Source organism: Cyanistes caeruleus, chromosome 9 (assembly GCF_971803275.1).
Source record: "Cyanistes caeruleus chromosome 9, bCyaCae1.hap1.1, whole genome shotgun sequence".
Classification (NCBI taxonomy): Eukaryota; Metazoa; Chordata; class Aves; order Passeriformes; family Paridae; genus Cyanistes; species Cyanistes caeruleus.
In genome coordinates, this window is record NC_141709.1 from 4420133 (window position 1) to 4434740 (window position 14608).

At 40.0% G+C, this 14608-nt stretch overlaps 1 protein-coding gene across 13 annotated transcripts in view; it reads left to right on the forward strand.

The window, feature by feature from the left end:
* COP1 (COP1 E3 ubiquitin ligase) overlaps positions 1-14608 on the forward strand; it is a 147428-nt gene that overhangs the window by 55659 nt on the left and 77161 nt on the right. For all 13 annotated transcript variants that reach the window (XR_015273962.1, XR_015273961.1, XR_015273963.1 and 10 more), the window contains one exon: positions 12147-12290. Coding sequence is in view for 10 of the 13 variants with exons in the window: in XM_023931699.2 (XP_023787467.1) it covers positions 12147-12290 (144 nt within the window). In the remaining 3 variants the exon portion in view is untranslated. The remainder of the gene's footprint in view (positions 1-12146; positions 12291-14608) is intronic.

Consider the following 14608-nt stretch of genomic DNA (forward strand, 5'->3'; position numbering starts at 1 on the left):
GGTGTTTAGCTGTTGAGACAAATGGATTTAAATACAGAGTTAATACAAGACTGATACATAAGGAGCCTTAATAAAATTTTTAGGAAGTATTTTAAAGGGATATTTTTAAGCATACTTAGGAATAAAAATAATAGTGACCAGAAGTTAAATTACCTTAAGTTTGCTTGTTTTCTTTTTATAAATAATCTGCTGTTACAGATGGACAGAATACAAGAGTGTTTGGTTTGATTGCTGTAACCCAACATGAAGTTCACAGACAACTCCAAGAGATCTGCTGGCTTAAACAGCTTTTTTTTTTTAACATGTATTACCTTTAGCTTCAGAAAGGAAAAATATTTAAATATTCCTTATCTGCAAGACATTGATGTTTAGAAGTGAAATAAAATTAGGTTTATGCTAACAGGGTGAAAAGTGTAATTAAAGACTGTGTACAAATAGGCTGAAAAAATCCTGAAACTGGGCAGCAGCAATACCCTCCTGAGAGCCTTGTGGTAAGAATGTTTATGGATGTCTGGACTGACTGTGGACTAATATAAGTGCTGTAAACATATGTATATTGTGTTACTAAAAAAATTCTGATTAAATGTTTAGGAACACTCCAGTTCCCTTCTGGAAAGAGGAGGCAAACCAGGAAAATTTCAACCCTTTGTCCCCTATTTTCTTCAAGAATAACAGATTATCAAGAAAAATGTTTAGGGAAAGCACATTTAAGGCTTTGCTATTGCAGGTTACCCAGTTGTGCTGTAACATTAAGGGGACTTCAGCATGCTTGCAGTATGAATGTGCAAATATCTCAGTATGCTAAATGGCTTTTTAATACACTTACTTCTCTTAAGTACAAAGTATTTACAGTTTTCACAAGTATATTAAATTCTGTTAGAATTGGGCCAAGGAATAAATTTTCCATTTATTATGCCCCCAGACAGAGCAGCTGTCAGAGCTTAACTTTCCTTCTCTCTGCTGGCAGTGGCAGTAAATGTAAAGTCTTTCTTTTAAAGATGAGTCTGTAAACTGCTGCGTTAGCATTACAATGATTTATGGAGAAAATTGCTTTACCACTGTCAGAGGCCTTCAGAGAATAATATGGCAGTCTTTCATATTTGAGAAAAAGAGCAGGAAAATCCAAGAAATGTTCTACAATGAGGTGACTCTCCAAAACCTGGGTATCAGAAAGCTGGTTCTCCCTGCTCCATGATTCCCAGCTCTTGAAAATATGAGTAGGCTCTAAGGTTTGGGGGCATTTTGTGGGTTTTTGTAATTGACTCAGACTTCAAATGGTTCTAGATTAATTTACTATTTCTGTGGAAGATCTAAAAGTGACATTTAGAAGGTTTTGGATAGCTAGCTGTATCTAAAGGCTCAGTGATTTACAGAGAGGGAAATAACTTGTGGTTTTGGCTGCAGAAGCCTTGCTCAACTCATCTGTTGAGTCATGATCCAGTGTTCAAAACCTGGATGCTACCTTTGGTGCCCATTATATTTTATTCATTGCTTGCTCATTATTCCATTGCTCCTAAGTAATGAATGAGATTTGAAGAGGTATCTCTTAGCATCCAGACAGTATGATTAAGTCTGTTTCAAGATTGCATTTTTGTTTGTGTTCGCCCTTTCAGTAACATGACCTGGAATCCTTTCTTCAAAAGCGAGCTTAAAAGAAAAAATCCATTATGAGTGAGTTTGTCATGTGTATTCATTGAACTGTTTCATTTTTCTGTTCCTCTTTTTACTTTGGACTACAATTACTTGTCTGTATAAATTATCAGATCCAGACTTTAACAAGAGCCTTTTAGTTCTGTATCTACCATAACAAGCTGCTTTTTTTTTTCCTTTTTTTTAATGTTTGGGCTGCCTAGGATTAGAAGAGCCATTTTATTAAGTTTGTGACCAGCAATGCTTCTTTATCTTGCAGGTAAAGATAAATGAATGAAATGTAAGTGGGTTTATCCTTTACAGGATTATGTTTGAGTGCAGTAGATGCTGCTCCTTGAGAAATGAGGAAGGCTGGATTTTACTTATAGCCTGTTAAATAAACCATTTTTTAAACGAACTCTTATTTACAAGTGGCAGCTCAAAACTGTGGATTAATCCATTTTATTTGAACTGTTCCCAAAAGTAGAAGGGAGAGAGAAATGCTTGGTTAAGGAGACTTAAATTGCAGAATTACCAAGGAAACTTATTTGTGCTTGTCCTGTGGTTCTCTTACCTTCCTTCATCTGAACTTCTGGCCTGAAGATCAGACATTGTCTGAGGCTGAAATGAGATTTTTGTTTAATTAGAGCTGAAGTGAAGAGCCTTTCCCTTACTTTCCAATCTTTCTCTGGAGTGCTGAACTGATGTATTTCCTAATACATGACTGTGGTCTGGGTCCCTTGAGCAGAAGTTAAATGTGACTTGTACCCAGCAAAAGGGTTATGCAGGGGTCAGTTCTGATCTCTGAATTCAGAGTTCAGGGACACTCTACCCTGGAACACAGCCCTCAGAGTCCCCAGGATGGGCTGCTGGTACCAAGAAGGACTGACTCCAGAAAAGAGCTTATTTGCTCTTATCTCCAGTCTTGACCTGAAAAATAAACTTTCTGGTGGCCACAGTGATGCTGCAGAGAGGTTTTTTATTTCATCGACATAGGAGCTAAAACTTAAATAACTTGAAATTGTGAGGTTAATGAATGGAAGTGGCATGGCTGCCAGTGGGACCTCATTTTTTTTTACTAATTTCAGATGATTTGGTAGTAGGAAGATCTTTTTCCCATTAAGCTCTCTTAGTACTTGAAGCCTGTCTTTATCTGCAGACAATTAGATGAGAATTTTTAGTTGAATTTCAACTTTATGAATTTTCATAAAGAATCTGTTAAAAGTATTGAGCGGTCTTTTGACAAATTTGGGAATTGACTTTTCAAAAAAATGTTTTAAATAGTGTTTGTTCTTCAGGTTTGTTTTTTTTCTTTTCTTTCAATATCATGAAGGATCTACATGCAGTTTGTGCAAGGAGTTTCCATTCTTGCCTTGTAGCAGTCACTGCCTGTAGCATGGGGTAATCCAGTTTTGAAGTAGGCTTCCCAAAGGGGTGGTGCAAGCTCCATCCTTACAGTTATTCAAGAACATGCATGGAGAACATCCTTGAGCAACCTATGTCTGATCAGAGATGCCCCTGCTGTGACCAGGATATTGGACTAGAGGCCTCAGAGACTTGGGAACTGTACTTGGGATAAAGGTACAGTCTAGCTAGTATTAGTACTAGCTGTACTTTGTTTATGAAAACGTATCTTGAAGAATTGTTCTCAACCTTGGTAGCCAGGAAGAACCCATAGAGGCCCTGGAATTTGTTTTGTCTTTCTGACTAAAAGAGAGGGCATGGAAAATTACTGGGAAAACTAGCCACTAATACAATAGGCTGCAGAGCTACAAATATATGTGCAAAGAATACAGAGATAAAAGCATGTAGAAAAGAAAGTAAAAACCAAAATGGCATCATTACCATGTGGAAATTGCCTCGCATCATTGCATCCACTCCTCTTGGTTGTTCAGAATGAAAATCTTTTCAGTGAGGGTGGAGATAGCTGTCCTTCCATTCCTCGTGATGTTCATGTGAGAAGGGGTGTCATCAGGCAGCAGTGATGTGTCTCAGCCTCAAGAACTGGCCAGGCAAGCCACAAAAGCTGTGGTTTCAGCATCTCACACACACAATTTGCATTCCAACAGTGTTTGTAAAAGTGTAAGATGGATTTGATTTAATCCCCCCCAGTTTTATAGCTTTCATTTGATGTTTAATGTTGATACAGTGAATTTTTGTTTCTGCTTAAAGACACAAACCTGTTATTAATAGAACATGGATTTCTGTATCTTATTACAGTATTCTTTCTATTTTGTAGCCATATTTGTTGTAAATGCCTGAATTTTATAAGAGCTGATGATCTGAAAAGCATTAGCATGCCTTTGGATTTTTTTTTTTTGGGATTTTTTTTTTGTTTCGTTTGTTCCTGGCCAACTAGAGATATTAGCCTGTTAAATAGTAGGTAGTTGAAACAATATAATAAGGTAGTGTGTTAGAGCATGCAAAGATGTATGGTGTGGGCCTAAATGATTCTGAGAATAAACCTTACAAGCAGCTCAGCCTGGAGAAGAGGCTGGAGCTCATGATTATTAATATATCATCGTTTGCATTAATAAATACAGTTTCCAAGTCATGTTTGGGATTTATGTGCTGCATAGTTGTTTCATAGAATAAGGCAATAAATAACACAGAATAAGCTATGAAGTGATGTTTATGTTTTCATGGGATTATATATAAGTGTGTGCATACATTTGTTCAAGTGAAGTCAGAACAACTTCTCTGTGAGACTGTGGAATTAAAGGTATACATAAACCATTCCTTAGAAAAAGTAAGGAAGGATGACGTTCAAAATATTGGTGAAATAAGATTCAGAATGCCATCAAAAGAAATCTCACAAAACAGTTTTGTCAGCTGGATGAAAAATGCTTCAAATGATGCTTTAACCTTGTTCTGTCATTACCAGGCAGTAGAATCATTGCAGATAATGGCCCAAGCCCATCCTTCCCACGCTTGGAAAAGGCTCATCTATGGTGTATGGACTTGATAGTTAGGAAGGCTGGTGCCCTGACTCATGGTGCCTGTTGGATTGAGCTGAGTTGTCTAAAGGAGTTACTGTCTCCAGCTGTCCCTCCTGATTCTCTGCAGGCTGTCTGGCAGTGTCAGGCTTGGGGTGGTGATTTGTCCTGTGAAATGGGACCTCTGGCAGTGTGGTCAGCTGGAGACAAACATCCTCAGCTGCTGCTGCCAAATCATGGAGGAAGCATGAACTGGAGCCTACAGATAGACTGCACTGTTTAAAAACCCCATGTTTTGATGGAGATCTCTTTCAGATCTGTTTGTTTCCCTGCCTCATCAGCTCTGTTAACTGTTGCTGTGCTCAATTTCGAAGAAACAAAATCCTTTTTGGTGTAGTAACAAAAGGGTGGCTTGGAAACAACCTTTATATATGGAAGGCATTTCAGTTCCTGCCACAACTTGAGTTCCTTCTTACTTAATGGTGTAATCCTGATAAGATGGTGCTGTTGTTCAGACCACCTTACAGGTTGTTGTGGAACAGGGTTTCCTCTCTAAAACTTCAGCTTGGGTAGAGGCTGCTATGTTTTGTTCCACCTGAACATGAAGAACTTCTTTCCTGTGCAGTGATGGTGCACTGGGGCAGAGTACCCAGAGAGGGTGTAGAGTCTCCCTCCCTGAGATACTCCAGAACCATCTGGCTGCAACCCTGTGCTCTGAGATGATCCTGCTGGAGGCAGGACTAGATGACCTACTGTGGTGGATTCCAGCCTTATCCATTCAGTGATTCTGTACTGGAAACATTTCTCAAACTTGAAGGTAGATGAGAATGTTTGGATAGTTGTAACCTCTTCCACCTTAGTATTTGAAAATGTTGGCTCTGTGTTATGGCTTCTGTCAGAACTGTTCATAACCCACAGTGTTTCAGCCCAGCTAGGTGAAACAATACCTCCTTGTTTTCTAAAATAGATGTAGGTTACCCAAAATACTGCAGCAGGCAGACTGATCGTTTGGCTTGAATTTTCAAGTGTCATAAGGAACACTCTACATTTAACTGTTGGCATTTTTAGTTCATTTTTTCCTGCACTAGCTTACTTAAAATGGTGTTTGTGGGAAAACTGCATCTAATCCTCATTAGGTTGCATGGTAGTCGCTTGCAGCAGCTTTGGCTCATTGTGCTTGTGTGGATCTGGCATAGAAACCCTGGGATTGTCGTCATCTTCTCTTCAACATGCGGAAGAGCATCACCCAGCAGTAAAGTGGCTTTTTATCAATACGCTTTCTATTTGGTTGCTTGCAGAATGCAGCAGTTCCCTATAGGTTTTCTCATCATTAGTGCTAATTAAGCCAAGTTGCCCTGAATACATGTATGGAAAAAGAACCTTATGCAGCAGAAGAGGTTTTCTCTAGCTATAGTCTTATAGCCAAGACTGGGAAGCCATAGCAAGCCTGCTATGGCTTTCTGGGATATTTTAGGTTGTATTTAGAGGAGATTAGGTTTATGGTAACTTCTTTGCAAGGTAGGGAGGAGCATGGTTCTGAAAACTGAGCTATTGCAAGGAGCTCAATTAATCCCACAGCATAGTATATGCTCTCATTGGGTTTGAAAAGAGAATGACTCCGTTTTATCTAGAGATGACAAAGCATGAAAGTAGCTCTGTTGGGTTTGATTTCTAAGCTGTGAGATGGATCTAAGCCCACCAAATCTCCTCGATTCAAGTTCAAAATTCTCCTTTAAACAAGCTCTTTATGGAACAGGAGTATTATGAAGTGGTCTCTGTTAGAACTGATGGCATTTCATTACACTTAAAAGGATTTTTATAAGCAAGAAATGGGCCTGGAACTAGGTCTAATGACATTACTTTGTTAATGTGGTACCTTTTTATGCCTCTCTTCAAACAGCAGAACAGCCCTCCAGGCTACTGTGCCTGTAAGAGAAATCCTGAAAGTATGACTGCAGCATGGCTGGTGCAGTGCTGCCTTTCCAAGGGAGCCTGGAGCTGAGGACTGTCCTTCCCTGTGCAGTGCAGGCTTTGATGGGCTATAGCAACACCCTTCCCAGTCCGTTTCACAGATGGTGGGGGAAAGTTAATTAACACACAGAGCTGACTTTCTAGTCTCCTTTTTTTGTGCTTCAAATAGGTTTGATTAGGGATACTGAATTGTCATGGGATGTTTGGGGCCTGGAGGAAGAGAGGTGATGGGAAGGGTACCCTGGGTGTATTCAGTAACTGCTGGAGCCACTTCAGCTGGGATATTCCAAACAGTTGCAAAGAAATAGTTTGAAATAGCTTGGGGTCCCCTGTCCCTTGGTTTTTATTAGACATCCATTAGACTTGAATCTGATCTACTGAGAGCAGCCAAGATGACTTCTTGATGAGAGAACAAATGTGGCAAATTTCTGGGTGATCTGGGGGTCGCATCTAACCCAAGGTAATATGATTCTTAGAGATATAAGTGTTTGCTCTCTGATAAAATGACTTTGAGTGGTAATCTCATTTATAGACTTAATTTATCTATCCCAATAACAGTTTAGAGAGAATTGAGGTTTAAGTGGTCCATTCTGACTAGGGGTTGTGACAACCTGTCTGGGATCATGACATGCTTGCTCAGTTTATATTTTAGAAAATATTTGGCAGCCTGGAAGTTTGAATCAAGAAATATGTTCTGCAGTGGTGGTCTGTCCTTGTCCCTGGGGCACAGATTAAGGACTCAGAAATAAAAGCACTAACCTAGGTGGTTCTTTGGAATAGGGAGTAACTAATGGAACTGCTGCTTTATTAAAGAGGAAAAACCTCAGTATTTTTTTTATTTTTTTTTTATTTCAGCCACTCACAGCTTTGGCAAAACAGGCTTTTGATACTGAAACTTCATATACTTTCAGTAGCTTTTGTTTTTGTGTGACAAAATTTAGGGTTTGAGCTGGTAGAACACAAAATCTGAGTGCTTTACTGCAGCTTTCAATGCCTGAATATAGCTTTGTTTTTAAAAACCAACTAATTAGTATGCCAGTGCATACTTGGTGACACTAATTACTTTGCTTAATTACTTAAAATATCAGTCTGTTGTAAAAAGTCTGTCAGGTGTGTGATATTAATACCGATTTCTGTATTGTTCCCAGATGCTTAACAGTCTGCACTGGTGTCTATGGTGTTGGATTGTAACCTAAATTTCTAATCTTTGGCTTTGATGCCTCAAAATGAGCACTGGAAAGAGATAGCCAGTCTTGGGATTGTTAGAAGTGACCCCTTGGAGACCATGAAGGGGAAGCACAGAGTAAGAAAGACTTTAAGGAAATGTGAGGGACAAAAGCTGCTGTTGGCATCTCATTCTTCTCACCAATTAAGTCCCAACAATATATCCATGTTGTCATTAAATATGGTACTCCACAGCAAGATAGGGGTTGATGTTAGAGATACAGAAATAGAAACAGCATTAGGCTGGGGAGAAACAGAATAGAAAGGCTTTGGTATATCCAGAGAGGAAAATGTCTCTGTGTGTGTCTGTGTGTACATATATATAGATATAGATTATACAGTTCCATGAGAGGGACTGAATCATCTACTTTGTAGAAATGGCAACTCCTACAGTCACAGATCTTGGTAACAAGTCAGGGCTGAGGCATTTTTGATTACAGTAGCAATCGGAGACTGTATGGAAAGGGGAGAGGAGCAGTTGGCTGAAGACCTTTAACTGTAACTGGTGGTGCAGTTAAAGGCAAATGCACTTAGAAGCCCCACCTTCTCCTGTTTTCAAACAGTGGATACAGTACATACCTGTTAATATGTACATGAACCAGTTGTACATGGATTATTGTTGTCAGGTTCACTCTGCTACTGGTTGCTTCTGTAGGAGTTACTACCTGAAACGCGTGTGTGGTTCTTAAAAGTGTAAGTGCACAGGAGGAAACCCTCATCTGTCCCAAATCAAATCTTCTGGCAGGTACCTCCTAGTTGTAGTGTGACTTGTTGAACACCAGTCTTGCTGTTGCCTTGTTTATAACCCTTATGGTGAGGCAGCTGCTCCATTCCTTTAATCAATTTAGTTGCCCATCTGTATGCATTCCCTAACTCCAGTGCATCCTCCGGGGATGTGGAGAACAACTGCACACACCAGCAGGATGCAAATGTAGTAAGGCTTTACACAATGGCAGAGATGCTAAATACTCCTTCTCTACTCTTTCCCTGCTGCTCTATCCTCAACACCAAAGCAGGCTTCCAGGCATGTTTCAGAAGCAATTTATTTCATAATTCTATTTGTTAGCTATGAGTGTTCTCCAAGGTCATAGGCTTTACCATTAAAATAAAGCAATTGATTTATAATCTCACAGATTGGGAATTAAGATAAGCAGTGGAGAAACCAGAACCCTTGAGGATGTGCTTACTTTTTAGCAGCTCTTAGTGATATTTCCATATGATGTTGATTGTCAACTTCTTAGGAGAAAGACAACAGTGATTTGGGAATGAGAGATATATCTCTCTTCTGTTTTCCCTAGAACAAAATCCTGTCAATGTAATTTCATTAAGTAATTCTGTGGCATGTTCATAAAGCTCTTTCAAATACCCATCAGTTCATGTGTCCCCAAAAGATTCCTTATAGAAATTTGGTTAGTCTTTGTCAGTCAGAAATGTAGAGTTTAAAAACAGGCTTAAAAAAAAAGGAGCAATTGGTAACTGTTTTTAACAAGTACATCTTTGAGGAGCAAGGGCCACTGCTGGTCCAAAAGGTAATTTTACTGGGGGTTTTAATTATTTCCTATTCTTTTATTGCATGTTGTTATTGTGCTAATGAAGAATTTGACTTGGACTGGGTAAATGTATTACCTGCAAAGTAGAATGTTGTCTTTCTGAGCCAGCTCTGTTGAGTCTTTTGACAAGACAAAACAAAACTTAAATTCTCTGGTGAAATTTTCATATAGATAAGCTTGTGTATAAGCAGGCACTTACATTGACACAAAGACTTCAAGCAGCAAGTGACAGGAATACCCACGAGCCAGTTAAATGCAAATAAGGCTTGCAAAATACTAAGTGTATTTAAAAGACTTGTAAGAAAAAGCATACAAATAATGGTTGCTGTGCAAGTAGGCTGTTTGTCCTAATGCTGATTAGTCCAGGCATGAACAGAGCTTTGCAAATATTAGGAACAGTTTTATATGGTATATAATCCACTTGATTAGATACTTAGACTGTTCCTATTTTTATTTGTAAATCACTGGCAAAAAGCTGACTGGCAGAAAGTGAGAACGCTGTCTCTCCCAGGACTGAGCACAGGTGATGGGAGGCCAAGGTGCAGGTGTGTGTTGTCTGTACTGGTAGTGGTTTATTTCTGCATTCTTTTTTTCCCTGCAGTGTCTTTGATGCTGTTTGAAGGTCACAGGTCTGACAATTCCATTGCTTAAGGCTTTTTATTTTTTTAATGATGTGTTAACTTTTATGGGCATATTGAAATACTCATTTGTTATGTCTACAGCGTGTCTCTATTAAAAAAAAAAAAATTGAATTAATTCTAGAGAAGCAAACCCAACCCAAATGAGGGAGGTTCTATTCTGTTCTAATAACTTGGCTTTTTACCAGACATTGTAATGCATTATTTTTCTTTCTTCAGCAGAAGGCTGAGGGTTTAAATTGAATCCAGGCAGATGAATCACTGCCATCAGTTTAGCTGTGCTTTACCTGAATCCACAGGGCAGCGAGCAGGAGCAGAGACGGCGGTTCAATTAAGATTGTGGTACAAGTAAATCCGTTGTATTGTTATAGAGGCTTTGATTATAAAATTCTTCCACAGAACAGGGTGAGCTGACAAAACAAGACAGGCCTGAATGGTGTTTTCATCCTGTGTGAATAAAAAGTGATTTAGATTAGTGTAGATTTGGGGAGTAGGGAGAGCAGCCTGGATACTTAAGTGACTTCTTTCCCTCTCCCACTTTAAGTAGATCCCTTATGCTTGTTTGATTCCCCAGCCATAAGCATGTTTCTCCCTGCATTTTGGAGGCTCACAGTTTTGCAGGCTGTACCTGATTAGGTTCTCTAGCAATCAGTTGTGAGTGGGGCCATCTCCTGCCACTGCCTGGGAGAACTCTGAGTGCCTGAGTTAAAGGGCCAAGTTTCAAGCTGCTTGACTGAAATATTTTATGGGAACAGACTGCATATCAACAATCTTTTCGCTTCATAGTTTGAAAATAACTTGATGGTATCTCCTTAACTTGAAAATTCTGTTGGTTCTTCCCTTGGAAACATTGCATTGCCTTCTACTTCGCAGCTCTGTTGAGGAATGGAAAGTTCTTCCTGTTACAGCTATGGGGGCAGCCTGAAGAGCCCTTTCTCTTCTTGAAATTGGTTTAATGCTTTCTAATTATAGAAAGGTACCTTAAATACCCCTGCTCTCAGGATTTTGAATGTGAAATTAGTGTAAATTCAGTTTTCCCTGGTGCCATTAAGAACTTCTCCCTGGTTCATAAACATTCTTGATTCTTAAGGGGGGGGGGTGGGGTGTGGAATGTGATAGAGACAGCAGGGATTGAAATGAATTAGTGAGTGGAAGAACTCCAAAAGAGACTTCTTTAAACAGATTGATTGCTTAGTCAGAAGACTTGGAGACAGCTGGTTAATGATCATAGAAACCTTGTGACTGAGGGCAAATGCTGCCCACACTCTCTTTCTGGGGAGGTGTCACATTGAGGCTGATGGCCTCAAAGGAAGTAGGTATATGTGCACATGCCCTGCCAGTAGTGCCATGGGCTGCAGGAAAGCAGAAGCTCCTGGGAAGCAGGGTTACTTCCCCAGCTGCTGGATGTCTAGCAGATTTCTCTCAAGTCCTTCCAAGCTGTGAAGGCAGGAATGACATTAGCTGTTTGTAACCTGCTGCCTGCCGTTCTCTTAGATGTATTTCACATACAACCTCAGGCATTTCTCATTTGTAGCTTAACTTTCTTGTAAGTTGACTGCTTTTACTTCCAGCTTCATTGATATTTATTACAAACTTGCCCTGTGGGTCAAGAAGGGAAGATGCCTCTGTTTGCACAAGCAACCCTAAGTGGAAGTCATAATGTGCATTGTTTTTACAGTACTGATGATCTGATTTCAAGCCCCTGTTGTTACCCAGGGAATTTAGGAGGGTTTTTTCACAAATACTGCTTTGCTCTGCATTGGCACTTAGAAGTTCCTGAAGCTGTTGTACACAGGAGGAATCAATGGGCAGTCATGCCATGGAATGTTAAGCACGTTTCCAGGACAAGCTGTTGGCTTTGACCTTTGGTTACCATGCAATGTAGATGGTGTGGCTGAACTGAAAAACCTCCAGAGCATGTGAACAAATATCCTGGCTGTGAGAGGGGGATTGTGCTACCACAGAAATGGAGGTGTGTTGATGGGGGGTGGATTAGAGAACAGTGATTTAGAGCAAGAACTCTGCACCGTTGGGGTGTGTACCAGACCTGACCAGGGTGTTCTGAACTGGGTATTTGCAAACTGCAAATTGTAAATTTTCCACTCTGCTGTACCAGGATGTTTAGGAGGTAAAATGGCCTCCTGGTAAGTATGTGTGGGGTGTTTCATAGAGTTCTCAACCTGTGTTTTGTTTCTCAGTATTGAGTTCGACCGAGACTGTGACTACTTTGCCATCGCTGGAGTGACAAAGAAGATTAAAGTCTATGAGTATGGTACAGTCATTCAGGATGCAGTGGATATTCACTACCCTGAGAATGAAATGACCTGTAATTCCAAAATCAGGTAGGCATTGATTTGTATTTGAACTCAGTGTGCCTTTTCCACTTGATTGTTTATGTGTAGCAATTGTTCTGCTTTCTTTATGGGAATTGGAGGGGAAGGGAGGAATGCAGGAGCTAATGGAGATTGGATGGCACAAGCACTGGTACTTGTGTATGCTGGGTTCATCCATGGTAGTAACAAAGCCCATGTACGTGCAGGAGAAAAGGCAATGGGGAAGTAAACTGCTGTTGTGTTCCTTGCAAATGCTGTTGGATACCCACTCAAAGCAGTGGATATATGCTCCAGGTAAAGTCACAGCTTGTCTCAAGGTAACCTCTGTACTCAGTTCTTCATAACAGTTACTGATTGCTTCACGCTTTCTTCTCTTCATTGACCAGATCCTTTCCATTCTTCTGAGAGGTTGCTAGTTCTCAGGAAATGTTCCTTGCTGGCACCTTCTACTTAGGAGTTTTTGTCTGCCTGAAGTACTGTTCTGCTGGGCCTCATAATATAAAGCTCCTAAGAAAAGACCTGTCTTGATTTTATTTTTTTTTTTTGCTGCTGTGCTATCATTACTGTCAACCCTTTTTTTTTTCTTTTAGATATATTAAACCAATAAAATATAGGCCACCATGTTAGAACTTCAGCTGAACTAATCCAGCTAAATAACTTAAAAATCCTAATTCAAAAATTCTGTTAAAGCTCAGAAGTAAATAATACAGGCCATCAAACATTCAGTATTATAATACAAGTCTCCAGCATTGCTGTTGAAATAATTTGTTTTTATTTGGTGCTCTACATTTTAAAAGCAGTAAAGCAGCCATGAAAGTGCAAGTAATAAATTTATGTAACAGTCCAGCTTCCATGAAAACAATGTTGTGCAACAAAATTAAGAATGTTTGCGAGCCTATTTTAGAGCATAAAAGTCACGCTTTGTTTTGTAGCTGACACATTTCTAAAGATAGAGCAGTCATTCCTGTGTTGCTTGTGCTCATTATTCCCAGGAATTGCATAACACTGTTTTATGAAGGGAAAGATGTAAGTGCAGCTGACCCTGGGACTAGATTTTTCACAATGGGTAAAAGCAGCCTGAGAGTGATTTGTATTGATATGCTGTACTGATTATGTTTGTGTTTGGCTGGGCTGGTGAAATGTTCTGCGTTTTTACCTGAGTCATAGCTGAGTTTGCACCATTCGGCTGCACTTTTGTGGAAAGAACAACAGAATAATAGGAGAAGCAGTCAGAGTTAATACCTTTTGCCTTAATTAGAAGGGGAAAAGCAATGTGTGTTGGGTATTTCTTGGACACCTTGAAATAAATTCCAAACTTGCTGTTTCAGTTTTGAAAGGGGTCCTACCCTGATGCTCCTGCCAGTGGTTAGGAAAGTTGTTAATTCTCCCTTCTCCCCCATCTGCTAGTGAGGAGAGTCACATTAGTGCCTTCAGTGGTCTCATGTCAGCTTTGTGCTCCAGCCAAAATGCTGCTTGCTTTCAAGATCTTTCTCATTCTCAAATTTCATGCATGTATATATTTTATGTATATATGACAATGCTAAATGCCCTGTCCTCTGACCCACTGCCTCAGTAGAGGAGGATCAGGTCCTCTCTCATTTTCTTGCCCTAGTTTCTCTCATTCCTTTGAAGAAATAAATGGTGGGGTTTATTATCCCCCAGCCTCCTCCAATTATATCAGGCTTCCTTTGGCATGTAGGTGCTTTTGGTTTTGACAAATAAAGTTGGTCTGTCAGTCAAACACATCCTCGCTATATCCATTAGTTGTGCTGCCAGTCACCGGTGCCGGGGTTTGCTGGTGCAGGATTGAGCAGCATAATAACTTGCTTTTCTGAAGTGGCATAGCTTGAGGGAGATGTTATAGATGAAGGCTGTAATTTCATTATGGAATATTGCCGTGTGCTGAAAATGTGCCCATATTGTAATAGAAAAATCTAAACAAGCAGAGCCTGCTCTTTGTAAAAAGCCTCAGTTTCAAGTTGTTGGTCCTAATTTGGGTGAAAGTGCAGTTTCTTCAAGAGACTTCACCTGTGCATGCCCCTTCTGATATCAAAGACAAACATATTTCTGCTCTAGAAAATGGGTGGTATTTCTCTTCCCAGCAGAGATGCAGGGGTCTGTGTGCAGATGGGGTTCGGTGACATGTCTCTCCTGGTTAAATTGATCCTGCTTAACCTTGTTCAGAGCAATGATGCCAGAACATAAATCATTAGCAATGATGTTGGTGACTCAGCTTTCAGAGGAGCAGAGGCTGTGATGGGCTTTTATAAAAGCAGACAGGTGACAGCATTTGTGAGGACTTGTGTCTGGCCAAGAGCAAGTCTGGC